We start from the raw sequence: 27,089 nt of genomic DNA, 5'->3' as shown, positions 1-27,089 counted from the left end.
TTATTTCAGAACAGACTGTAAAAATATTTTATTTTTAATTTAATATCTTTTTTTTTTTCTTTTTAGAAAATACTTATTTCTTCCACAACTACAGAACCCATAATAACCACTTACCCCCCGGACCATATTGCTGCCCAAAGACCAGAGTACTTTTTGCGATTCGGGACTGCGTCGCTTTAACAGACAATTGCGTGGCCGTGCGACGTGGCTCCCAAACAAAATTGGCGTCCTTTTTTTCCCACAAATAGAGCTTTCTTTTGGTGGTATTTGATCACCTCTGCGTTTTTTATTTTTTGCGCTATAAACAAAAATAGAACGACAATTTTGAAAAAAATGAATATTTTTTACTTTTTGCTGTAATAAATATCCCCCAAAAATATATAAAAAAACTTTTTTTTTCCTCAGTTTAGGCCAATACGTATTCTTCTACATATTTTTCGTAAAAAAAAATCGCAATAAGCGTTTATTGATTGGTTTGCGCAAAAGTTATAGCGTTTACAAAATAGGGGGTATTTTTATGGCATTTTTATTAATATTTTTTTTTACTAGTAATGGCGGCGATCAGCGATTTTTTTTCGGTATTGCGACATTATGGCGGACACTTCGGACATTTTTGACACATTTTTGGGACCATTGGCATTTTTATAGCGATCAGTGCTATAAAAATGCATTGGATTACTATAAAAATGCCACTGGCAGTGAAGGGGTTAACACTAGGGGGCGGGGAAGGGGTTAAGTATGCCTGGGTGTGTTCTTACTGTGGGGGGGGGGTGGGTGGCCTCACTAGGGGAAACACTGATCCTCGGTTCATACATTGTATGAACTGAAGATCAGCATTTCCCCTGCTGACAGGAACGAGAGCTGTGTGTTTACACACACAGCTCCCGTTCCCCGCTCTGTACCGAGCGATCGCGTGTGCCCGGCGGCGATCGCGCCCGCCGGGCACACGCACGGGAGTCGGGGGCGAGCGGGGGGCGGGGGGGCTCAAACAAATCCCTTCAGGTCCTTACCTGCAGCCTCCAGCTTGGACTGTCACAGCTCCCCTGATACCCGGCAGGCGACGGCTTCCTTTTTTCAAATATTCTGGGACAAGAAACGGACGATGGCGAATTTTCACTTGCTAAAGTCAAGTGGGAGGGTTCGGGGTGCAGTACTCTGCACCCTGAGGACGACATTAAACAAGCCAATTGGAGCCTCAGGCTCTGATCATGTGCTTGTTTACAAATGACAGCTATTAGTCTGGTCCCCTGCACAGTGGAACAATTTATTTAAAAACAAATTGCAATATGACTGACATTTTTTTATTTTAAGGTGTTCAAATTGTTAGTCATATTATCATTTATGTAAAAAAATTTGTTCTATGAATATGAAATTTGAGGGGGGGGCGGCACCCCTGAACCCCTTATGGATGGGACCACCGCTGCTTACCGATGTACACTGAACACACTGTATTCTGCTAACCTTCATATATAGAACTCCTTGCTCATAAAAGAAATTAATAGGCTCCATCATTCCTACGCACAACTTCTAGGTAAGGAGAGATTAAAGATTGCTACCTCTTCCTTGATCTCCAGCTCAAACAAGGCAGAGACAAATGGTGCTCACTGTGATCTTAAAGGGGTTGTAAGGTTTTTTTTTATCTTCATGCACTCTATGCATTAAGATAAGCCTTCTGTGTGCAGCAGCCCCACTCGGCTCCCCTAATACGTATCTGAGCCCCATTTCCAGCGATGTCCACGAGTGTCTCAGTTGTCCAAGACACTCCCTCCTTATTGACTCCCTTTGCTGTCAATCAGGAGAGAGAGGGTGCGGAGCCAGGCCACAGCACCGTGTCTGAATGGACACAGGGAGCTGTAACTCGGCTCGGGTGCCCCATAGCAAGCTGCTTGCTGTTGGGGCACTCTGCAGAAGGGAGGGGTCAGGAGCACAAAAAAGGCACCTGAGAAGAGGAGGATCTTGGCTGCTCTGAAAATCCACTGCACAGAGGAGGTAAGTATAATATGTTTGTTATATTTATAGAAAAAAAACAAGACTTTACAATCACTTTAAACAAATACTCGTACATTTAAAAATCTACTCCCATATAATGTAAAGAATAGTGCTCCCAAAGATAATGCAATCAAGCAAATTCCTACACTATAGTTTTAAGTGCTTTTCTCACACAAACAATAATCTTCACACAGTGCATCAAATCTGCTCACCTTACAACACAAATCCCTTTATGACAGAGGGTCAAACAAGTCATAGATGTAAGAATGTCTGGTACACACAAGCGTTTTTCCGACGGGAAAACTGCTATGAGTGCTTTTTGGCGGGAATCCCGTCCGTGTGTATAATCCATCGCTGTTTTTTCGACGGGAAAACTGCCGGACAAAAAAAAGAGATCAGGATCTCTTCTTTTTTTTTTTTCGTCAGGCCAAAAATCCGAGTGGGAAAACCGTTAGTCTGTATGGTTTTCAGACGGACAGAAAACTACGCATGCTCAGAATCAAGAATGAGACTGGAGTGCTCTTTCTGGTAAAACTAGCGTTCGGAATGGAGATATTGCATTCGTCATGCTGTAACGGACTAAAAATCAGTGAGAGCAGTAAAGGTGTATCTGCAGGCAACTGCTCATATACGCAAAACAGATGTTTTGTTTATTTTGCCAGATGGTCCCAAGAAGGGACAAGCAGCATCAAAATCCACTATCTCCAGGTGGATTCGACAAACAATTATTCAAGCCTATGGTTTCAAGAACAGAACTCCTCCTTTTTATGTTAGGGCGCACTGTACCAGGGCGATAAGTGCTTCATGGGCAGTGTATCAACAGGCTTTGTTGAACTCAGATCTGTAAAGCTGCAACTTGGTCTTCAGTCCACACATTTTTCAAATTCTATCAGATAGATGTGAAAGGACATAAGGATCTCGCCTTTGGGCGAAGTGTGCTGCAGGCAGCAGTATAGGGCTTCTTGTCCGTAGCGGCCTGCTTGATCTGTGTCTCCCACCCTTCATATGGAGCATTGCTCTGGGACGTCCCATTATGTAATGAATGGCTCTGTGTCCCATGGCTTACCATAAAGAAAACAGGATTAAAAATCCTGTGTTTTACTGGTCCCATCGAGTGCTGCATTTGTTGTCTATTTTTTGTGTCTAATTTGTTCCAGCTGCACTGGGGTTCGGTTATTTTTGCACATTATTTATGATAAGACTATATATGTTTTTTAATGACTGCCGTTCTAGCGCTCAAGGACTCTTTTTTTTTTTTTGTATGCAAGGGAAACATGTTAGGTACCCTTGGAAATGTTTTTTGATGGTCTAGGGTGAAGTTGAAGTCCCCACCTGAAATCAGAGTCTTTTCAGAGAATCTATCAAGTTTGTCCGGCAGATTTTTCAAGCATGAAATATACAGTAATTAGTGTTAGGAAACATTTGCTTAGATTTGATTAGATTAAAGACTAGAAAGTAAAAATTGCCTTTCATAAATAAGTATTTGCCCTTAAAAAATGATTCAGAGGCCAAGAAGATCATGGTAAATATTTAGCTTTTTTACAAGAAAAAGGAAAAAACAAACAAAAAAAAACATTAAAGCGGCTTGATATTAAAGATTGAATACAAGCTTTACCGCTCTTGCACTTTGTACCATTTTACAATCTTGTGTGATGCTTGGTCTGAAACAATTGTATTTTGGTGGGATAGTACACTGTGTTGGGCACATATATACAGTATGCATGTAGCAAATTTACTTTATTAAACAGCTGAAATTAAAATGTAGATACAGTATATAATTAAAAAGAATATTTTAGAAAACTTATCTTGAGAAAGGTGTTTTTAATAAAGCTATTCTAAACTTTACCATTTATGCAGAACATGTTTAAACTTCATGTGTACTGAGAATTATTAAAATACATTTTTTTAATATCTTTTTGCAGATTCTGTACCAAGTAAAAGCTCTTTCTGGGCTTTGGTGAAACTACCCAAAATGATGGTAATGTGTTTTACCATCTTTTCATTGAGCTCATGCCTATCATTTTTGGACCCAACCATGTCATTGTTTGTAATTGAAACAGTAAGTCTTCAATTAAAAAAAAATTGTTTGCTACCTTGATTTTATGAATTTGATTACATCTCGCCCTGTCTGTTTTGGATTAACTTTAGAGTTGTGGAACTGAATTTCTTACAGTTGTGTACTGGAACAACTCTTGTCTATTTAGTAATAAGCTTGACACCCAGAGGCATGCTTTTATTTCTGAGTTTTGCAACCATATATACAAAATTAATGGGGATGCAAACTTTAAAGAGTAACTATAGTTAAGCTTTTTTAACTTTATTCACAAGAAATGGATCCATTCAGGGTGAACCTGTGCTCCAATTCCAATCTAAAATCTACCCATTCACATGGAAAATCGCCTACCTTTTAATCTTGGGGTTGACCTAACGCCAACATACTATGCTTTAAACACAAATTTTCAGCTTTACTAAAAGACATTACCCAATTCCTACGCAAATGAAAATTGTCCTCGTCACTCCTGGGACTACCTGCTTCTTTAACTTTTTCAAACACTCTCACACTAAATTTTGCTAATAAAACAAATCTACAAGCAGGCTTGTTGAATTGTATTTGGAACCATAAAACTTAGACTTCCCAGGGAAAGTGTCCTTTCCACGCCTAAACCCAAGGGGGGCTGTAGTCCCAGATATATCCAGATATTATCTCGCAGCACAGTTAGGAACTCTGGTCTCTTGGTATAATTTTCCTGCTTTTAACAAATAGATAGAATTTGGGAGTCTATGGTTGGTCCTCATCCACCCCAACTCCCTACTATGGAGCTCCAAAATTTACCTTTTTCGACTAATGTCCTTTATGAAAAAAAAAAAAATATGTGGATGTGAAACAAAAGACAGACTTTCACTTGCCACACCTGCATCCAGTATGACCTCTTTCCTTTTCAACCCAGCCATACCTAACAGCCTTACACATCCTATAGTTCTGCCTTGGAGTCAGCAATTCTATTTTCAAACTAAGATACTTGGTGGAGTAAGAGACTGCTATTCTTTTCTGAAATTCAAAACAAATCCTCGAACCCTACCAAAACTTTTCATTCATACTTGCAAATTTGCCATTACACTCAAACTCTCAACCCAATATTTTTCACCACTCACGCCTTTTGAACCAGCTTGTGGCAGGCCATCTAGGAAGTGAAAATGATATGAACAAACAAACTCTTTGGGGGGTATGCCAACTGATCCATTTTAGAAGCATAACTACACACATGCTCCACTGGGAAACAGATTTGGCGCAGGACCTCTTGTATACAGCCTGGCTAACTTTATGGCGTAGGACTAGCAAGGGCTCAATGTGTTCCCTATGGCCTCTTTCACATGTGTTTACTGGCATGGATGTTGAAAGCATCCCCATGCCAGCAGTCCCATCGCTGTCTATTGTGATGCTGCAGCTGCACAGACACAGCTGCTTTTCCCAATTTACATGGGGTACTTTCGCAGCTCAACCAGCACCCTAACGGATGTCACACTGGGTGCAGTGGCTGTGTCCATTCAGCCGTGGTGTCCCAATTGACCACTACGGGACTTTCTGCACAGGGATGCACAGAACACAAGTTCATTTGCTGAGCTCCTCTACCTGCAAAGAGCCAGGAAGCGATGTACACAACATCACTTTCCTTAGCTTCTTCCCTAGCCACAGCAGCTATTTGGAGTATTTAGAGAGGAATTCCACCCTCCTAAATAGTTTTTTTCCCCACCTACTTTTGATACTTACAAGCCTAACTGATACTTACAAGCCTAAATGATACAGTGCCATTCTTCTGTTTATGTACTGTTTTATGAATGGAGGATAGTAATTATTTTTCCTCCATTCACAGAACAATATGTAAACGGACATGTTGCCAGATCTCGATATGTTCATGCGTGAAATCTTTTTACATGAATGGAAAGGATTCTGGGATAAGTGACATCAGTATCCCAGTAGACTGCAGAAGGGGAGTGAAACAACATCCTCACCTAGTTGAAAATGGTGGCAGGGCCTGCATTAAAAAAAAAAAAAGAGAGAGAGAATGCTCAGCTTTAAGGACAGCAACACACCAACGTTAGGATTTACCAGGTACCAATGGAATACACTATTATATAATTTTTTTTTTACATACTTTGTTTATGTTTATTATGTATCCATAAAATGTTTTCCTTACAATTGTAAGACTGGCATATGCATTTATACCACAAGACATTGATAATACCACCCCCTCTACAGATGACTAGGGATGAGCTTCGAGTTCGAGTCAAACTCATGTTAGACTCGAACATTGTCTTTTCGCCCCCGTTCACCGAACAATTTGGGGTGTTTGCGGCAAATTCGAACACCCTGTAAAAGTCTATGGGAGAAATCTAAAGTGCTAATTTTAAAGGCTTATATGCAAGTTATTGTCATAAAAAGTGTTTGGGGACCTGGGTCCTGCCCCAGGGGACATGTATCAATGCAAAAAAAAAAGTTTTAAAAACTGCAGTTTTTTCGGGAGCAGTGATTTTAATAATGCTAAAAGTGAAACAATAAAAGTGAAATATTCCTTTAAATTTCGTACCTAGGGGGTGTATAAAGTATGCCTGTAAAGCGCTTGTTTCCCGTGTCCCTGCACAATGTGTCATTTCTGAAGGAAAAAAAGTCATTTAAAACCACTCGCGGCTATAATGAATTGTCGGCTCCCGGCAATACCGAGAAAAGGCATTGAAAGTCATTGAGAAAAAAACATGCGTGGGGGTCCCCCCCAAATTCAATTACCAGGCCCTTCAGGTCTGGTATGGATATTAAGGGGAACTCCACCCCAAATTAAAAAAAAAGACGTGGAGTTCCCCACCAAAAATCCACACCAGACCCTTTTATCCGAGCACGCAACCTGGCAGGCCACAGGAAAAGAGGGGGGGACGAGAGAGCGCCCCACCTCCTGAACCATACCAGGCCACATGCCCTTAACATTGGGAGGATGCTCAAAGCACCATGTCCCCATGTTGATGGGGACAAGGGCCTCATCCCCACAACCCTTGCCCGGTGCTTGTGGGGGTCTGCTAGCGGGGGGCTTATCGGAATCTGGAGGACCCTTTTAACAAAGGGTACCCCCAGATCCTGCCCCCCCTATGTGAATTGGTAATGGGGTACATTGTACCCCTACCATTTCACAAAGAAAGTGTAACAAATTGTAAAAAAAAAACACAGACACCGTTAGGAAAGTCCTTTATTAAAAATAAAAAAAAGATTCCAGCGGTGGTAATCCACTCTCGGTCTCCACTCTAACACTGTCGGTATCCTGCGATGGGTGATCTCCTCTCCGAGTTCTAGCGATGAGAAGATCTCCGCTTCATCCAGGTCCAAGATCCAGCGATGAGATGTCTGCAGCGCATTACCTGTCTCCACCGGAGACACCCCGCAAATGACGCGGCTTCAGCCAGTATTGGCTCTTATGTAGTTGAGGGTGGGGCCACCCGTCACGTGACCCTGTCCCCCTCTGACGCAAGGGAAAACCCAGGCTTTCCCAGTGATGTGTGGGTGATCCTGCCCCCCTCTGATGTAATGCAAAACAACCCCCCAAAGCATCCTTCCAATGTTGAGGGCATGTGGCCTGGTACGGTTCAGGATGGGGGGGGGCGCTCTCTCGTCCCCCCTCTTTTTCTGCGGCCTGCCAGGTAGCGTGCTCGGATAAAAGGCCTGGTATATATTTTTGGGGGAAACTCCACGCCATTTTTTTTAAAATTTGGGGTGGAGTTCCCCTTAAAATCCATACCAGACCTGAAGGGACTGGTATTGATATTTAGGGGGAACCCCCACGTAATTTTTTTTTTTTTTTTTTTGACCCGGGTCCCCAAACACTTTTTAGGACAATAACTTGCATATTAGCCTTTACCACTTCCCGACGACCGTACAACTATATACGGCCGCAGGGTGGTTCTACTTCTCTGGGGCGCCGTGTTTTTACGGCCGCCCCTTTCCGCGTTCCCCACGCGCGCTCCCGAGTGCGCAGCGGGGGAACTTCTGTGCTGCCCGTGTCTCTTGGACACAGCCAATCAAAGATCGCCGTGAACGGCCAATCGGAGTGGCCATTTGCTAGGCGATCTGTGTGGCCAATGAGAGATGATCTCATATGTTTACATATGAGATCATTTCTCATTGCCGGCTCTCACAGACAGCGGTGCTGTCAGGGAGAGAGGAGACCGATCTGTGTCTCTTGTACATAGAGACACAGATCGGTCACCTCCCCCAGTCACCCCCCTTCCCCCACAGTTAGAACACTATATAGGGAATACATTTAACCCCTTCCTCACCCCCTAGTGTTAACCCCTTCCCTGCCAGTCACATTTATACAGTAATTAGTGCATATTTATAGCACTGATCGCAGTATAAATGTGAATGGTGCCAAAAATGTGTCAAAAGTGTCCGATGTGTCCGCCATAATGTCGCAGTCGCAATAAAAATCGCATATCCCCGCCATTACTAGTAAACAAAAAAATAATACAAAATAATAATTTTGTCCCTTATTTTGTAGGTGCTATAACTTTTGCGCAAACCAGTCGCTTATTGCAATTTTTTTTTTTTTTTTTTTTTTTTTTTTACTAAAAATATGTAGAATACGTATCGGCCTAGACTGAGGATAAAAAAAAATTGAGCTATTTATTATAGCAACAAGTAAAAAATATTTTTTTTTTCAAAGTTGTCGCTCTATTTTTGTTTATAGCGCAAAAAATAAAAACCGCAGAGGTCATCAAATACCACCAAAAGAAAGCTCTTATTTGTGGGAAAAAAAGGACGTCAATTTTGTTTGGGAGCCACGTTGCACGACCGCGCAATTGTCAGTTAAAGCGACGCAGTGCCGAACTGCAAAAAGTCCTCTGGGCAGGAAGGGGGTTTAAGTGCCCAGTAAGGAAGTGGTTAAAATTAGCACTTTAGATTTCAAACGTTCGAGTCCCATAGACTTTAACAGGGTTCTAAAGTTTACACAGACTTTTGGTCTGTTCGCAGGTTCTGGTGCGAACCGAACGGGGGGTGTTCAGCTCATCCCTACAGACAACCAACTCCTGCAGTATAACACATATATGTTCACAGCTACAGTACATGAACATCCAAAGATTTTCAATAAAGGCAGTGAAGAGAATTGCTCCAATTAGGAGGCTAAGGTGGTATAGACCTATGACAGACAAATACAATTATAATAGTGTATATGACATTGAGATCATGGATATCACAGATAAATGCAAATCACTTAGATTTCAATATGTCAGGAAAGGGTCAGCCACATTAAAAACAAGAGATGCCTGGCAAAGAAGTGCGGATGGTCTTTCTAATGAGCATTAAGCCTTATGTCACAAATTATGAGTTTTTATTTTTTACTTTTATTGCTTGGTGCTATTTTTTTAAATTTAAATGCCTAGCAATGAATATTACATGTTGTATACATAAAAAAAAAAAAAATCAGATTTTTTATTTAAAGTATGATCATAATCTATGTCCCCCCGACATGCGAAACGTCCCTGAACTCTCCTAGGTTGATACCATAGGATTAAAAAAGTAGCTGTTAAAATGCTTGAAATCTGCAGTATTTTATTTTGTCTTTTCTTGTCCAAGTATAACAAAACTTTAACATTGTAGAAGCTCTTAAATTTATAAGCTCAAAGTTTGCGTTTTATGTTGATTTTTTTTTTAATGTTTTTCTTCAGTTTCATTTGAAAGTTGGATATGTTGGGCTGGTTTTTCTTGGGCTTGCCTTGTCGTATTCACTTAGCTCACCACTGCTTGGAATGATTAGTGACAAGTTACCAGTAAGTATTAGATATGAAGACATTTTGCTACTATTTAATCGACAATTGAGGTTTTTTTTGGTGATGCATACACAACATATGTATATACAGTATACAATGTTGGCTTTTTTGCTTTTATTACAATTCATCAATACAGCACCAAAGTATTACATATTGGGATGCACATTTTGTACTCCTAAACAAAACACCGTCTAACAGATAAAGAGGCGCTAGACACAATTGATGAGGTGAGAAGAGTAAGCTGGAGCAGACAAGTTTTATATGGGACATTATCACAGGGTGATAAGAAAATGCCTTGTAATTGAGATGTTGTGTCACTTTGCATCAGTTTTGTAGTTTTTTCTTTAGTCGAAGCATGAGGAGTTTTTTTCTTTTTCTTTTCTTTTCTTTTTTTTTTTCTTATGGCAGCAGAAATGTGGTTTAGGTACAAAATAAAGTTCAAAACTCTTCTCCATCTTCTTCTTCATTTCTCTCAAACCAACCAAAATCTTCTAAAGGATAGTCAGATCTGCAGCCCGCTTTGGGCCATATTTTGTCCCAGGGAGTGGTTGTTCCGGGCTCTCTGAAGGATAGGTTCAAAATAATAAATTCAAACCTGTTTACAGTGCCTAAACCCAACAGGAGTATTAGTCCAATCTTGGACATAAAATCCTCAAACAGGTACCTTCATGTTCAAAATGTGACATGGAATTCACAAGGTTGGCTATTGCCTTTCTGAGACAAGGAGATTATGTAGCCTCAGTGGACATCTAAGATGCTTATACACATATTGCCATTTTCTAACCTTTATAAGCACTTCCTGCTCTTTGCAGTAGGAGACAAACACTTCCAATTTGTTGCACTTTCCCCTGCACCCTGAATATTCGCAAAGGTACTTGCACTTCTTCGCACTTCTTCACACCCTCTTAGGAACTGGGGGCATTCAGGTTACAGAGTACCTAGATGACTCCTCTCCCCTTCAGCTATTTGCAAATGTCCTAAGGACTATTCAAATGCTTGAGACCTTTGGTTGAGTAACCAAATTTCTAAAGTCTGCTCTCCAATCTCTTCTTTACCTAGCATACTTTGGCTTTATTTCAAACACTGGCCAGGGCAAGGTCTTTCTCCCAGGAAACAAAATTCTCTCTCTATGATCTCATGCCTTCTTAATGTGGTATTAACCCAAAAGTAAACATAGCTTCATTCGTTTTCGTTTTCTTTTCTTAGGATTGACTTCCTCTGTTTTCACCTGGTGATCTGGCCAGAAAGTCTGTTGTTTTTCTAAAGAACACATTTTCCTCCAACTGTAGTAGTTTAGAAAGTTAGGACAAAGCATTTACCAGGGAACATGATCACCCAACGAACCCTCTGTCGATAAAGCTAGCTCTGAGCTATTGCACCCTACTTCTTCAGGGTCACCTGTTAAAGGTAAATGAGAAAATGCCATGACTGTGGAATATATCAACTGACAACAGGGAATTTGATGTCAGATAGCCTAAATTGAAGTTAGTCTGATCATCTCATGGAAGGAAAAATGCTGTCTAGCCGCCACCTGCTGTTCACATGCTAGGAGTGGACAGTTGGAAGGTGGATTACCTCAGTCGTCACCACTCGGACCAGAGGTAATGGGCCCTTTATTCTGACATCTTAAATCTCCTATGTCAGAAATGGAAAAATACAGATGGGGGCATCCTTGACTCCAGATACAACAACAAGTTACCCCTGTTTCTAGCCAAAACCAATGAGCCTCTACCAATGGCATCGGATGCTCTGATAATTCCCTAGACTCTGTCCCAGTTCATATATGCCTTTCCTCCAGAGCAAATTTTGCCTCAACATTCTGCAAAATAGAGCAATAGAAGAAACCAGTGATTCTCGTTGCACCTAACTGGCCCAGAAGAACCTGGTATACAAACATATTCAAACTTTTCAGGAGACAATCCCTGGCCTCTTACAAACAAGCCCGGCCTTCTTTCTCAGGGTGCCTTGTTCCATCCTGCTTCTCAATCACTGGCTTTAATTGCATGGCTATTAAAACGAATGTCTTGAAGGAAAGGGGTGTCTCAGATGCTGTCATTCCCACATTGCTCGAAGCCAGAAAAGCCACTTCCAGGAAAAATGTACTGTCATTCCTGGAATCGAACTTTGCCTGGTGTGAACACAGGTATTTCACTCTGCACCCCTGTGTTTCCTTGGTATCTTTATTTGTTTTTCTCTGCCCTGCAGAAAACACCATTTGAACCCATCAGGGAGCTCCCTTTTGGATTATGTTTCCTACAAATTGGCCTTCTTTGTGGCTATCATGTCCATCATATGTGTCTGTGAATTAGCGACTCCCTCTTGCATTTTTGACCCTTCACAAAGACAAAGTAGTCTTGCACATAAGACTTAGGCCCCATACACACGACCGAGTTTCTCGGCAGAATTCAGCCAGAAACTCGATCGGAGCTGGATTCTGCCGAGAAACTCGGTCGTGTGTACACTTTTCAGTGAGGAAGCCGACGAGGAACTCGTCGGGCCGAATAGAGAACATGTTCTCAATTTCCTCGTTCAATGAGGAAAGTCGGCCCGCCGAGATCCTCGGCAGCTTCAACACTGAACTCGACGAGGAACTCGATGTGTTTGGCACGTCGAGTTCCTCGGACGTGTGTATGGGGCCTTACCTTTCTGCCAGTTTTCAAACCCAAGAAGGTACCAGCCTAAAACCCAGTGACTGTGAAAATACAGCCCGTGTCCCATGCTGTACGCCAAGATACTTCATGAAATTTACAAGTAAGCCAAAATTCCTCTTGTATGAAGACCTTCAAGTTAATCCACTAATACCTGTATCTCACATGTTGTTTTTTTTATTAGGAAGCGAGGAAATGGCTTATTATTGCTGGCAGTCTTGGTACTGCAGCATGCTTTTTCATGTTAGGGCCTGCCCCTATATTTCACATTGAAAGGTATGTATCCATTTTAGAGAATATATCCTTTGACTCCTCAGGACATGTATTATTCAATTAATCAGCAATCTTTACTAGTATTTACTATTACATTGGGGGGGGGGGGGGGATTGGGTAAATAATAGAAAGAAAACAACAAATGTATAAAAAAATCTTTGCATGCAAAATGTATAAAAAATCTTTGCACGCATGAATGAATTCATGCATTTACAAACATATTTAAAATGATACTAAACACACACTGTTTTATTTACAGTACATTCTTCCTTCTAGTTCTGTATATGGATTATGGCACTGTAATTACGGTTTTTTAGCATTAGACATAGTTGTTATGCATCTTAAACTTGGGGATCTCTTATTCACTGACATATTATCCTCCAAACTGTTGTGTATTTATAGAGGTACAAAGTATCTATTTGTAAGTATAAAACAAGTAAAAGATGTCTGCGCTGTGAAACACACTATCAATAAATATTGGAAAAAAGGGGGGGGGCACAAGTGACAGTGAGCATAAACAATATCAACAGGTGATTACAGTATGGTAGCAATAAATTGAACAATTACTCAATGAATATTGGAGATTCATCAGGGGATGAAGTCACGTGGTGTGATGATACGCGTCGGGATTGGATCGCTGGACAACCTCTAGCATCCGACGGACGTAGTACGAGTTCGCTACTCGTGGATACATGCCATTATTACCAACTGAAATGTGAGTTTTTATGCTGTTTTTTTAATAAACCTGATCGTTTTTACTGGATTATGCGATGTGCTCTGCTTCCCTATTGCTTTGATTATCCCACTGCTGCATGAGCTGTCTAGCGTCCCTAGCCTGATATACATGGGAGTTGGAGAGAGAGGAGAAGCAGGACACTGACGAGCTCGCTGCTCGTGGAGATAAGCCTCATATTTTATATCTCATGTGAGTGCATCAGAGTGTGTTTTGTGCAAGGCCCCCTGGTCCTATCAATATTACACTACCCTGTTGTATGTTCCTTATATTTTCATGTACTGCCTTGGATTGTGAGAGTAACCTATACCATTAAGACCAGACCTTCAGTTACAAGGGTTTTTCTATCAGGCTTTATTTGCTTGACGTAAGGTGAGCTGCTGGGACCACCAGAGGTGTGTGTGGAGTTTCTCAAGGTGTACGGCTTATCTTTTCTTCACCAGAGTTGGCTGCGGGGTCTCCCTCCACTGAGTATCTGTCTTCATTTTCAACCATCAGACTTACCAGATTTCTTTGAGACTTTGTCTTCCTTCGTTTCTTGGACTTCTTTATTACATATGTTTATCTCCAATATTCATTGAGTAATTGTTCAATTTATTGCTACCACACTGTAATCACCTGTTGATATTGTTTATGCTCACTGTCACTTGTGCCCCTCCCCCCCTTTTTTACACATTTCCAATATTTATTGATAGTGTGTTTCACAGCGCAGACATATTTTACTTGTTTTATTATCACTTTTGTCTATCAAGGTAGACCTTCCTAGGTTTTGCAGCAGTGCCCCTTTCACTTTCCCTTCACCCCCCCACCACCCCCCTTGTCATTCACAGACAGCGCAGGAGTTTCACTTTTTACATCTATTTGTAAGTGTTTTGTATACATCTGGCAGAACACTTAGCCCCAGTTCACACTAGAACGTGAATCCCCCCTGTTCCATGCGCCCGGCCCCTAATCTACATGCAGGCTGCCGGACGCATGGATTTTAATGTTTTTTTTTTAAGCACATGATTAAAGCCTGAGGCTCTAATTGGCTCAAAAAAGGGTGGGCTTGGGGCACAGTGCACTGCGCCCTGAGCCCACCCAATTGTGTGACATTGGCAAATTAATATTTGCTAATATCTTCCTGCTTCTCCTCTCGGTCAATCAGAAAGCGGGCCCTGAGACCCGATTGGCCAAGGAGTAAGGAGTCTTAGACCTTCTGGCCAATAGAGTCTCAAGACCCACTTCCTGTTCAGCCAGGAGGAGAAGCAACGAGCCCTGGCTCTTCCTTCGACAAGCTGGAGCGAGGAGCAGCTTCGGCCTCCTAAGGTAAGGACACCGATCGCCGCCATGAACCTGAGCCTCAGTCTCGAGTCTCCTACAGACTGAAGCCAGTTTTTCCAAAGAATTGCCCGAAACGCTGTGTATTGGCAATATCCATCTTATACTTAATGCATATTCCGCACTACTAAGGGCTGAGAATCTACAATATACCTAAATCACACTTATTCCATACATGGCAGATTATATCTTATGTGGGTGATGGAGCAAAATTATTTTAAAAATGGTTATGGCAAGATTACACTTTCAGCCAACCTTCTATTGCAAAAACAACTGATCTGATCAAGCAATCCATCAGTCAAAATTTCTGTCAAAACTGTGAAATGATGCTATTGATGGAATACTTGTCAAGTAGTAGTGGCGAGACGAACATACCTGGATTCAGTTTGAGGCAGGTTACTAAAGTTTGGGTGCTGAATCCTAACCCTGTTTGAAGTCAATGGAAGCTGAATGTTAAAATACATTAATGGCCATTTTCCAGACTAATACACCTAGGCTAATATGGTCAATGATGTCATAGGGATCCTGGGATGTCGTTGACCATATATGAATAATTACATCACTCTGGAGACCCTGACCCAATATTTATATCAGCTGTTATCCGCCTAAATGGTTATTCAGCCATTCAGCAGGACCAGCTTTTGGTTGGCACATAGCATTTTTTTCTTTTCTTTCAGTGTGTGTCATGATGATTGAGATAGATCTACATCGCTGGATGACATGATTGACGGAGGATGTACATTGTGTTTTTTTTTTAAAGAAATATACACTTTCTTTTTGAGAAGCGTAGGGGTACTATGTATTCCCTACCCATTCACATGAGGTGATGGTATCTGGTGGGCCCCCCTATTATTATCATTCCAATAGGTCCCCTGTCAGCAGAAACCTAGAACCGCCAGGCCACAGTTGTGGAGAAAAGGCCCTTGTCAACAGGACAAGTTGCTTTGCCAGGCAGTTCCCCCTGACAAGGCGCCCTCCCTTTTCCTGGCCTGACAGGCTGCATGCTCGGATAAGTATCTGGTATGAAATTTTGGGGGAAACCTCCATTTTTTTAATGTGCTTCCCCCTAAACACACTTTGTTATGCCAGGCTCCTTTACTTACACTGTCAGGGATTTACAACCAATTAATGAATTGAGATAGATGATGTCACTGGGTGTTGATGACTCAGTAGAGCCTGCACCCACTTTTGTCCTTAACAACTATTTAGAGTGGGAAGATGTTATGTATATTAGCAGTAGAAATACAGCTTTTATATATGATGTTCGGCTGCCACCAAACAGATAAATATTCATCCAATCCTAAACTAATCCCTACCAAGTAGTTTAATTAGCCACAGTATTTCTGTGTATCGTCGGCAAGACATTACAATTATCAGCCAATTTAACTGATAAAGTTAAGAGATCCTTTTAATCACATAATTTTCAAATTCAAACTTTTATGTCAATACATATTTAACACTGGCAGTGTTGAGGTAAAGAGGTTAGGATGTCAAAAAATAACGTAATTACTTAATTTGTATTTTTTCAGTAAACTTTGGCTGTTTATTTTCGTACTTGTGTTGGATGGATTTTGTATTGGCCTGTCTCTCATACCAGTGTATCCAGAGATGCTCAGCTCTGCATAGTAAGTATGTACTTGTAAATAAACGCATTTTCAATGCTTAAGGTATACCTGTACTGAGAAAAATACATAGGCTTCCATTGCTGACTTCCCAGTGATTTCCTGACAATCTGTGTATGTAATTCTTTCTGACTTACTAACTTTAAAGTGGTTCTAGAGGCTTAAACATTTTTACCCCAATACATCCTCTGCAATACAATGTAATTCCAGTCAAATTCTAAGGCCCCGTACACACGAGAGGATCCATCCGCTGAAAAATCTCAGCGGATCGGTTTCAGCGGATAGATCCCCTGGTGTGTACGTTCCAGCGGATATTTATCCGCGGATATTTCCGAATTCCAGCAGATAAAAATTTGTAGACATGTCTACAAATCTATCTGCTGGAATCGGCTCCAGCGGATCGATCCGGTGGTCTGTACAGACTCACCGGATCGATCCGTCCGAACCTATCCCTCGCATGCGTCGTAATGATTCGGCGCATGCGTGGATATCCTTATATGACAGCGTTGCGCACGTCGCCGCGTCATCATCGCGGCGACGGCGCGACACATTACCGCGATGGGAATTCGGCGCAGATTTCAATCCGATGGTGTGTACACTCCATCGAATTAAAATCCGCAGAGGATTTATCCGCGGATAAATCCTATCGTGTGTATGGGGCCTTAGTAAGCACTCCCACCCCCATTCTAAGTCTATTCTCTTTACTCTTCTCTCTACTTTTCTGAAGCCGTTCCAGTCCGGTCACATGATCTTTCCAGTGCCAGCTTCAGCATGGAGGAGAGATCATCTGACAATGGCTGCAGAGCCTGGAAAATGTCACCCATAGCCTTACTATGGGGCAACTGATTGTGCCTCCTCTACACTGAAGCCAGCACTGGGACCCGATCATTTGACCGGACCGGAGTGGCTTTAGAATAGACAAGTATACACATCTTTTCATTTATGGGGCAGATAAAATAGGCTTAGAACGGGGATGGTGGAAGGTTTAGGCTTTTGACTGCAATTGCACTTTAAGGTAAAAAAGTATTTGTGCCACAGGATCCCCCCTCAGCCCCCCTTTACCTGATCCCGATCCAGCTGCCCCCTCCGCTCTCCCACCTCACAGAGCATATTGATAGCAGCGGGAGCTATTGGCTTCTGCTGCTGTGAATCAAATCTTCAGACGAGGGAACAGGGGGCGGGGCCGAGCTACACTGTCTGCGTCCATACACGCAGGCAGTGCGGCTCGGGAATCGAACTTGCATAGATGCCTCGCCAAAGAGATGGAGCCAGGAGCACCAGTGAGGATTTCTAGAAGAGGAGGATTAGGGCTGCTCTGTGCAACACCATTGCACAATGCAGGTAAGTATGTTTGTTGTTTTTTTTAATTTTTTTATGAAAGTTTACCCTTTAAGCAAGCGTACAGCCAGTGAAGTCAGAACTCCAAATCAGCGTCTCAGAAAGAAATTACATCAGTGGATCGGCATAAAAACCACACAAACTGGCATTTTCAGAAGAAAGTCATCAGTGACAACCTCCAGATTCTGTACAGGTTTTTCTTGCAGAATGGTTATATGCCTGTTACTGTTATGAATGTGTGTGTCTAGCATACAGAACTATTATTCAGGTTTTCCACATGTTAAAACCACACATTCTCAGCTAAACCATTGTACAGTGCATTACACCTTTATTTTAGACTTTTGCAGGAAGATCATTTTGGTCATATGTAAGCGTTCCTCCTTTCAGATATTGGGAATTTAGCAATATGACCTTAGAGGGAGAGAAAGGTTCAGTCACACAGCAGTCAGGGAACAAGCAGCAAGAGGCAGTGGAGTTCCATCAGCTGGAGCTTACTATGAAGTTGGTGGATGATGAATTAGGCTGCTTTCACATTGAGGCGTGCAGCCGCGGTGACGGTATAGCCGCGCTATTTGTAGCGCGGCTATACCGTCGTATTTACCGCGATATTCGGGCGCTAGCGGTGAGGGTTAATACCGCGGTATTACCGCGCTTTCCCATTGATTTCAATGGGAAGGCGCGGTATTGGAGCGGTGAACACACCGCTCCTATACCGCGGTAAAGACGCGGCTAGCAGGACTTTTGGTGCGCTCCTGCTAGCAGGAGCGCACCGCTTCAATGTGAAAACCTTCGGGCTTTTACATTGAACACTACTGGGCATGATATTTCATGCGGTATAGCAGCGCTATTTTTAGCGCTGTACCGCATGAAAAATGCCTCAATGTGAAAGGGGCCTTAGAGGACCATCCATGGGTGTCACTGATTGACAAAATCCTCCCTTGCTGCTGTTCTTCAATCAACTCATGTGAATAGAGAGAAGGGGACAGGGCCGAGCTGTGCTGTGTGTGTCTATGGACCAGCTCAGGAGTGAGCCCACATGTTTTCCCCTATAGCAAGACACTTGAAGAGGAGAAGCCAAGATTGCTGATAGGGGACCCCAAAAGAGGAGGTTCAGGGCTGCTATATGCAACTATTGCACAGCGCAGGTGTTTTTTATTTTAATAAGATATCCATTCGAAACATTTTTAATATTTTTTTTTCTTTCTTTTTTGGCAACAGTTTTATTTTTTTATTGCCATTCCAGACGTTTTGACTTTGTAGAGTGGGGGCTCAATATTGCTTTGTTTACTTTTTTCTTTATCATCTTTGTTGTACAGTAGCAATATCATACGATATGTGGATGTTGGTTTCTTTCAGTGAGCATGGCTTTGAGGAAGGGCTTAGTACATTGGGCCTCATATCTGGGCTGTTCGGTGCTATGTGGTCTGCAGGGTATGTATTTTATAAATGTACCAGATTATTTTTGTTGTACACAGATATCATAATCTCTCTATATTTCAAGAAAACACAGTGAACATAAACGTTGTTTTTTTTTTCTTCTCAATTTTTGATTTTACCAGATGCAAAAAACTGATTTCATTGCAGCCTGAAATCCAGAAAGTACAAAAAAATACCTTTGCAGTGGACTCTACTCCCTCACTGCAAGGGTTAAATGGCAGTTAGGTTTAGAGGTCTAAGTCCCGGTTCACACTGGTGAGCTGTGCGATATCGCATGTGATTCGCACTGCAAATCACATGCAATGTCTGTGCGATGCAAATAAGGTCATACAGATAGTATGGTTGAATTTGCATCGCATTCAGACCAAAGTCATGCAGGAACCTTTTATTGGTCTGCACAAAAATCGTATCGCATGGGTATTCACACCCATGCAATCCAATTCATGTCCGATCTGACAGTTCGCACTGCGATATGTGAACTGATCTGGGGGTGTCATTTACTTTGTATTGACACTCCCAGCGGTTTGCATATGGCAGTGTGAACCACTGTGCGATTCAGGTGCGATGCGTGAACACGCACTGGATTCACAGGGTTATCGCATCGCATCGCACCAGTGTGAACCAAGCCTAAGGCGCTTCATCACACTCTGATGTAATCACATACAATATAGGACCAATAGTCCTGCATTGTCAGAGAGAAAAGATGAGTGTCGGGTGCCGGCTGGAGCAATGAACAAGGTAAGAATTACAGTTCATTCCTCTGCTTAACAAGCATTTAATCTTTGCAGTGAGTTTTTTTTTATGTAATTTCTGCAGTTCAGCCTTAAAGCGTATTCTTGTCTGTCTTTAACCACTTGCCGGCCGGCTCATGCCGATATACGTTGGCAAAGTGATACGGGTGCGCAAAACGACATACCCGTACATCGCATCATCCGCGGCTAGCGGGCACATGCCCGCGGGTCCCGCAAACTTTGTTTGCCAGTGGTTCGCTATTGTGGCACGGAGAGGCAGAACGGGGAGATGCCTATGTAAACAAGGCATTTCCCTGTTCTGCCTAGCAACATGACAGAGATCTACTGCTCCCAGTGATCCGAAGCAGTGATCGGTCATGTTCATGTGAGCCCATCCCCCCTACAGTTAGAACATGCAGAAGGAACATGGTTAACCCCTTGATTGCTCCCCTAGTGTTTAACCCCTTCCCTGACAGTGATATTTACACAGTAATCAGTGCATTTTTATAGCTCTGATCGCTGTATAAATGCCAATGGTCCCAAAATAGTATCAAAAGTGTCCAATCTGTCCGCCACAATGTCAAAGTCATGATAAAAATCGCAGATCGCCACCATTACTAATAAAAACAAATTATAATAAAAATGCCATAAATCTAACCCCCTATTTTGTAGAGGTGATAACTTTTGTGCAAACCAATCAATATACGCCTATTGTAATTTTTTTTTTTTTTTACCAAAAATATGTAGAAGAATATTGACCTAAACCGTGATTTTTTTTTTTTTTTTTTCAAAATCGTCGCTCTTTTTTTGTTTGTAGTGCAAAAAATAAAAACGCAGAGGTGATCAAATACCACCAAAAGGAAGCTCTATTTGTGGGAAAAAAAGGACATTTTGTTTGGGTACAGCGTCTCATGACCGCGAAATTGTCAGTTAAAACGACGCAGTGCCGTATCGCAAAAAAGGCTTGGTCTTCAGCCCCTTCTGGGGCTGAAGTGGATAAAGAAAACGTGTGAGGACTAAATCATGGGTGCTGCTACTATTGATTTTTTTTATTTCATTTTTTATGTTGATTTTGGTGAACATTCCTTTCCTGGAGTGACCACCTGGTGACTTAAGCTGGGTACACATGAACTGAAAGTTGGCTGGTTCAGTAGGAACCAGGCAACTTTCGATATTTGTCTAACGACCGACTTCTGTCAAACGATCATGCTGGAAAAAACAGCATTCGATCAAAGCTTGCAGCCATTGGCTACCATGACTAATTGGTGTATTCTGGGGGAGGGGGGCTGGGGGAGTCCCCAGCGGGAGAGATCCCAACATCGCTTGTGTTGATGAAGGGATCAGTCAGTTTTTTTTTTTCGTTCAACCAGTTGGCTGAAAGATATGTGCAACACCCTGCAAGCTCCTCCCACCAGCCTTAATTGCACAGAGAATCACAAAGATCTACTGATAATGTCACTGGATCTAAAGTAGGGTATATAATATAAACAGAATTTCATTATGTTTGAGGGAGAAAAAAAGGACCCAAGAACAGCAATGTATTGCTAAATTATTCTTTTAAAGGGTTTGTAAAGGATTTTTTTTTATCTTAATAGCTTCCTTTACCTTAATGCCATGCTGTTTTCATGTCCTCATTGTTCGTTTTTGCTGTCAAGTTGCTGTAATTCTTCACTGATCTCCACACTTCCTGGTTGTCTGTTTCCTGATCACAAATAGAATGCTCCCAGTACTGTAGTTGTCACTAATCAAGGAGGTGTGATTACTGTGTGTCTAAAACCCCTTAGCACCAATCGGTTTCGTTTTACAAACCATCACTGCCCTGTATTGGCTCACACAGAAGCAGGAAACGGCATGCAAAAACGAAACTGAAACTGTAGGTACATTATATGATTTGATTTTTATCTCTTTTTAATCATTTTTAAAAGGAATCAGTTAACTATTATGAGCCAGATCCACGAAGCAGTTACGCTGGCGTATCTATTGATACGCCGCGTAACTGCTAGGTTGCTCCGGCGTATCTTTGTTTTGTATCCACAAAACAAGATACGCCTGAAGCTGGGCTAGATCCGACTGGCGTACGTCTTAGTACGCCGTCGGATCTAAGGTGCATATTTACGCTGGCCGCTAGGTGGCGCTTCCGTCGATTTCTGCGTCGAGTATGCAAATTAGCTAGATACGCAAATCCACAAACGTACGTCCGGCCGGCACATTTTTTTACGTCGTTTCCCTAAGTCTTTTTTCGGCGTAAAGTTACCCCTGCTATATGAGGCGTACTCAATGTTAAGTATGGACGTTGTTCCCGCATCGAATTTTGAAAATTTTACGTCGTTCGCGAATAGGGCTTTGCGTAGAATTACGTTCACGTCGAAAGCATTGGCTTTTTGCCGGTTAATTTGGAGCATGCGCACTGGGATACCCCCACGGACAGCGCATGCGCCGTTCCAAAAAAACTTCATTTACGTCGGGTCAAGACGTATTAACTTAAAACACGCCCCCATCTCATCCATTTGAATTGCACGCCCTTACGCCGACAAAGTTACACTACGCCGCCGTAACTTACGGCGCTAATTCTTTCAGGATACGGAAAATACGCTGTAAGTTACGGCGGCTTAGTGTATCAGAGATACGCTACGCCGGACGGAAAGATACGCTGAGGTATGTGGATCTGGCACCATGTCTCTATACCCTGTAAACAGTAATTTCAGCAAAAAAAATGTTTTCCTTTAAGCAATTTCAAATAAAGGTCACCCAAACATTCACAGGTTGTTCTATTAACAGATCAAATAAAATACTTGTTGTGCTTATTTTCAGATGTTTCACAATCGCATGTTTATTCTCCTAGATCATTTATTGGCCCGACCCTTGGTGGGTTTCTGAATGAAAAGTTTAACTTTAAATGGGCAGCTGCCATGCAAGGCCTTTTACCATTAGTGGCGGTGAGTTTCATAACTGTTACAATTGATTTCCTCCTAGCTTTTAATTTCCACTAACATTTCTTTTTGGTTTTCACAGTTTATTTTGAGTGTTGCATTTTACACCTGGGAAATTCATAAAAGAAAAAGAAGGTGAGCTAATTTTGCATTTTATTTTTTACCAAATTAGAGCAGTCACCAAAGCTATGCTTTATGGACTTATGTTGCCCCGGACTTAGATTACAATGAATATGTTTTATAATTTGGAAAATAAAAGCGCACTTATAAGTGCAGACTATGGACTCCTAAGTGTTTACAGATTCTTAACAAGCCGTAAAAGAGCTTTAAAATAAACCATTTCTGACCTCAAACTGCATGTACCGTGAAGTGATTCATTCTTGCTATTTAAGGCACTTTTTAATGAGGAGGGCTAGATGTATTTTGGCAGTTTTTAAAACCTAAAGTAAAGAAGCCCTCTAATAAAACCAAAATCCTGAAAAAGGCATAACAAAACATTAAAATATTTTAAGAAAAATGTGTGCTGTTCCTTGTTAAATAATACAAAAAAAATATATAAAAATATTATAAAAAAAAAAATACACACACATATGATAGATACAGTATATCTTTATATATATAGATATCTATAATCTATGTGTGTGTGTATATATATGTGTGTGTATATCTCATGCTTAAGTTTAACCCCCTTTCAATACCATACAGCAATTAATAAGCAATATTGAATTAACCACTTCAGCCCCGGACCATATTGCTGGTTAATGACCGGGCCACTTTTTGCGATTCGGCACTGCGTCGCTTTAACTGACAATTGCACGGTCCTGCGAGATGGCTCCCAAACAAAATTGGCATCCTTTTTTTCCCACAAATAGAGCTTTTCTTTTGGTGGTATTTGATCACCTCTGCGGTTTTAAATTTTTGCGCTATAAACAAAAATAGAGCGACAATTTTGAAAAAAAAAATGAATATTTTTTACTTTTTGCTGTAATAAATATCCCCAAAAATATATAATTTTTTTTTTATTTTTCTCAGTTTACGCCGGAAAAAAATCGCAATAAGCGTTTATTGATTGGTTTGCGCAAAAGTTATAGCGTCTACAAAATAGGGCATAGCTTTATGGCATTTTTTTAATATATTTTTTTTTACTAGTAATGGCGGCGATCAGCGATTTTTATCGGTACTGCGACCTTATGGCGGACACTTCAGACACTTTTGACACATTTTTGGGACCATTGGCATTTTTATAACGATCAGTGCTATAAAAATGCATTGATTACTGGCAGGGAAGGGGTTAACATAGTGTGTGTGTTCTAACTGAAGGGGGGGTGGGACTGACTTGGGGAAATGACTGATCGCTGTTCATACATTGTATGAACAGACGACCAGGCATTTCTCCCCCTAACAGGACCGGGAGCTGTGTGTTTACACACACAGCTCCCGGTTCTCGCTCTGTAACGAGCGATCGGGACCAGGGACGAGCGGCGGCGTACACGCGCCCCTATTGGCTGATTCGCGAGATGACGTAATATTACGTGATCTCGCGCAGCCGAGCCGACCTGCCGCTGTATAACTGCGGCGGCTGGCTGGCAAGTGATTAAATAACCATCATCCATTGGATTATAAATTAAGAGAATTAATAGTGATGCACTGTAACTTTACAAGAAAAAAAGTATTTAAAAAAATATATATACTGTATATATTATTATATATTAAATATTTCTATACCATACAGCAATCAATAATCAATGAAACATTATTTTTTTTGAAAATTTCTGTTTATTGAAAATTTTTTGGCATAACAAAACACACATCCCTTGGTACAACACCAAGTATACCATTGGTCAACATGACCATGTACATAAAAACAGTGCCATCACAGATGGCAATAACCAACAGAACACCCACCCTCCCTCCCCCCTCTACTCGGTTCCCTTTCCCCTGCAAAACCTAGCGCGAGGCGCCTCTAAAGAAGGATCTCCACCTCGCTCAATAAACGTCACAGATCCCACTCCCGATGCACCTGGAGTAAATTAAAGCAAATACACAAAACAGGAAACTTCAGAAATTATTTACCATTCCTCACTACCCAACCGTCTGATCAGATTCATACCAGGCCCTCCATACTTTTTCAAATTTTCCCACACACCCCTGAGACAAGTACGTTGCCTTGTAATATGGAAGCATAGCATTCACCAGCCCCTTCCAGAATGCTATCTCTGGGGCCCCCGGACTCCTCCACTTAAGCAAAATAGATTTCTTCCCATAGAACAGGAGGATGCTGAGTAACGTCCTATGCGCCCCCCAAACGGGACCACCTCCTCCACCAAGCCCAGCAAACATACACTTATTTCCCGAGGTACAGGTACTCCCAGTACCCCCGCTATACAGGATGTGACCCAGTCCAAAACTGCTGAATCTGAGGGCAGTCCCAAAACACATGGTGTGCGTCCGCTGGCGAAAAAGTACACCTCCAACATTCAGGGGGCACCGACGGATAGATCGATGCCAGCCTAGCCGGGGTATAATAGACCCTATGCAGGAATTTAAACTGAATTAGCCGGTCCCTAGCCGCCACCAGATATTTAAATGGACGGTCCCACTCCTCCCCTTGTATACCTGGAACCTCAGCTGCCCACCGCTCTCTGCATTTTATTAAGGCCTTAGGACTGATTTTAAATAACTCTTTATACGTCACTGACAAAGTTTTGGGTAAGTCTTCTGTCATTAGGAGGTCCAATCAATGAAACATTAAATAATAATTTTTATATATTTTTTTTTATTTTAAGGAACAGTACTTCACTATTAATTCTTTTCACTTATAATTCAATGCATTATAGTTATTTGATGGAACAGTGCACCACTTTGTTAAAATATTTACTGGTTATTTAAGTGATAGAGTACACTTTTTGGTGGGTGGTTTGCAGCAGTTCTAAACAAGCATATGCGCACATTCATTTTTTTTTTTTTTCTGTTTCTAGTTACATAGCAGTGCATGTTTTTTCATAGCAAAACCTTAAACTAATTTTGCTTTCTACAGGCCACAGTCTGAAAATGTTAGTACAGCTCAAGAAAGAGAACCTATTTTGCAAGAGGATTGATGAAGACTAATAAAAGTTGTCTTTTCCACTATTTAAAGCACTTTTGCAAAGGAAAGTGGAGGCATTGCCCACAAATGCCAGTGTTTACATTTTAGCCTGAATGTTAGAAAATTAAAATAGGTGGTTGTTATGGGTAATGCCACTATTTTTTCTACACACATTAACTCAGTTGTTTTATTTTGCGAAATAGCATGTGTTTATAGAGTTATATAATGTTTATATAGTTATTGTACAGGTTTATTAAGCTAGATTGAAGTCTGAATGCTTTTTTATTTTTATTTGTATGTGTATTGCAGTCTGCCAGTCAGTCAGTTATTGTAGAGAACACATAATTTGCAAAGTACTTTGAAGTACATTTTGGTAACAACTAAAGATGACATTTTAATTATTATAGTAATACAGGTAGTTGCTAACATGTTGAGTCACTTCCAAGCTTTTTATATCATTTTATGACAGCAGGATCTTTGCCTCATGTTTACAAAGTGCCATAGCTATTAAAGGACAATTTAAGTTCCTTCATAACCATTTTCATTCACTTTTCTAGGAATTCAGTAGGCAGTATTATTTTTCCCACTGCAGCAGGGGGGGATTGAGACTTAATGGTGATGTTGGGTAGAGACTTGAACTGGTTGGAAGATCTCACTGCTAGATCCCCTAAGCAGTTTTTTTGACAGACTAAACAGGAAAGCTACCAATGCATAAGGGTTTCATTTCCATTTGTTTTTATATATATTATATATAAATTTGAGATTTTTTTAGCTTTTCACTTGACACAGACATATGAATTGCTGTACATTTGCTTACTAAACATGCTCTGAATAGACAGCCACTGTGTTTCTCTTTACTCCCATTTGAAGGAAACCTGAGATAAACAAAGAGGCTGCCACTGCAACTTCTCATTCTGTAAATGCTAGTTCACTGACTTTCAAGTTTACCCTCTTCCATCAATTCTTTTGAGTCACTTGGCTGATACAGGGATGCAGACTTTACACTTAGGCCCCTTTCACACGGACGGTTAAAATGGTGATTTTAGCTGCAGATTCTCAAGTTATCTACCGCAGCTAAAAGCACACAACGTTTTCCTATGGCCCCATTCACACACTGTGTTTAGCTGCGGTTTCGTTACATGCGGTTTGGTGCAGTTAGAAAAAATAAAATTTA

The 27,089-nt window shown here is 41.3% G+C and overlaps 1 protein-coding gene across 2 annotated transcripts in view; it reads left to right on the top strand.

The window, feature by feature from the left end:
* The window catches only part of SLC18B1 (solute carrier family 18 member B1), a 50,530-nt gene extending 24,088 nt beyond the window's left edge, over positions 1-26,442 (top strand). The window contains exons 7-14 of one of the 2 annotated variants that reach the window (XM_040350448.1): positions 3,912-4,048; positions 9,697-9,798; positions 12,631-12,722; positions 16,302-16,397; positions 19,089-19,163; positions 22,743-22,836; positions 22,913-22,965; positions 25,868-26,442. In XM_040350448.1, coding sequence (XP_040206382.1) covers positions 3,912-4,048; positions 9,697-9,798; positions 12,631-12,722; positions 16,302-16,397; positions 19,089-19,163; positions 22,743-22,836; positions 22,913-22,965; positions 25,868-25,928 — 710 coding nt within the window. In that variant the 3' untranslated portion in view covers positions 25,929-26,442. Of the gene's footprint in view, positions 1-3,911; positions 4,049-9,696; positions 9,799-12,630; positions 12,723-16,301; positions 16,398-19,088; positions 19,164-22,711; positions 22,837-22,912; positions 22,966-25,867 lie in introns of those variants that run through there. The other variant, XM_040350449.1, reaches the window with a different exon arrangement.
* Positions 26,443-27,089: the final 647 nt, after the last annotated feature.

The sequence above is a fragment of the Rana temporaria genome, chromosome 4, assembly GCF_905171775.1.
Source record: "Rana temporaria chromosome 4, aRanTem1.1, whole genome shotgun sequence".
Taxonomy (NCBI): domain Eukaryota; kingdom Metazoa; phylum Chordata; class Amphibia; order Anura; family Ranidae; genus Rana; species Rana temporaria.
The sequence above is the reverse complement of the archived record's forward strand: the minus strand, read 5'-3'. Positions and strand labels throughout refer to the sequence as shown.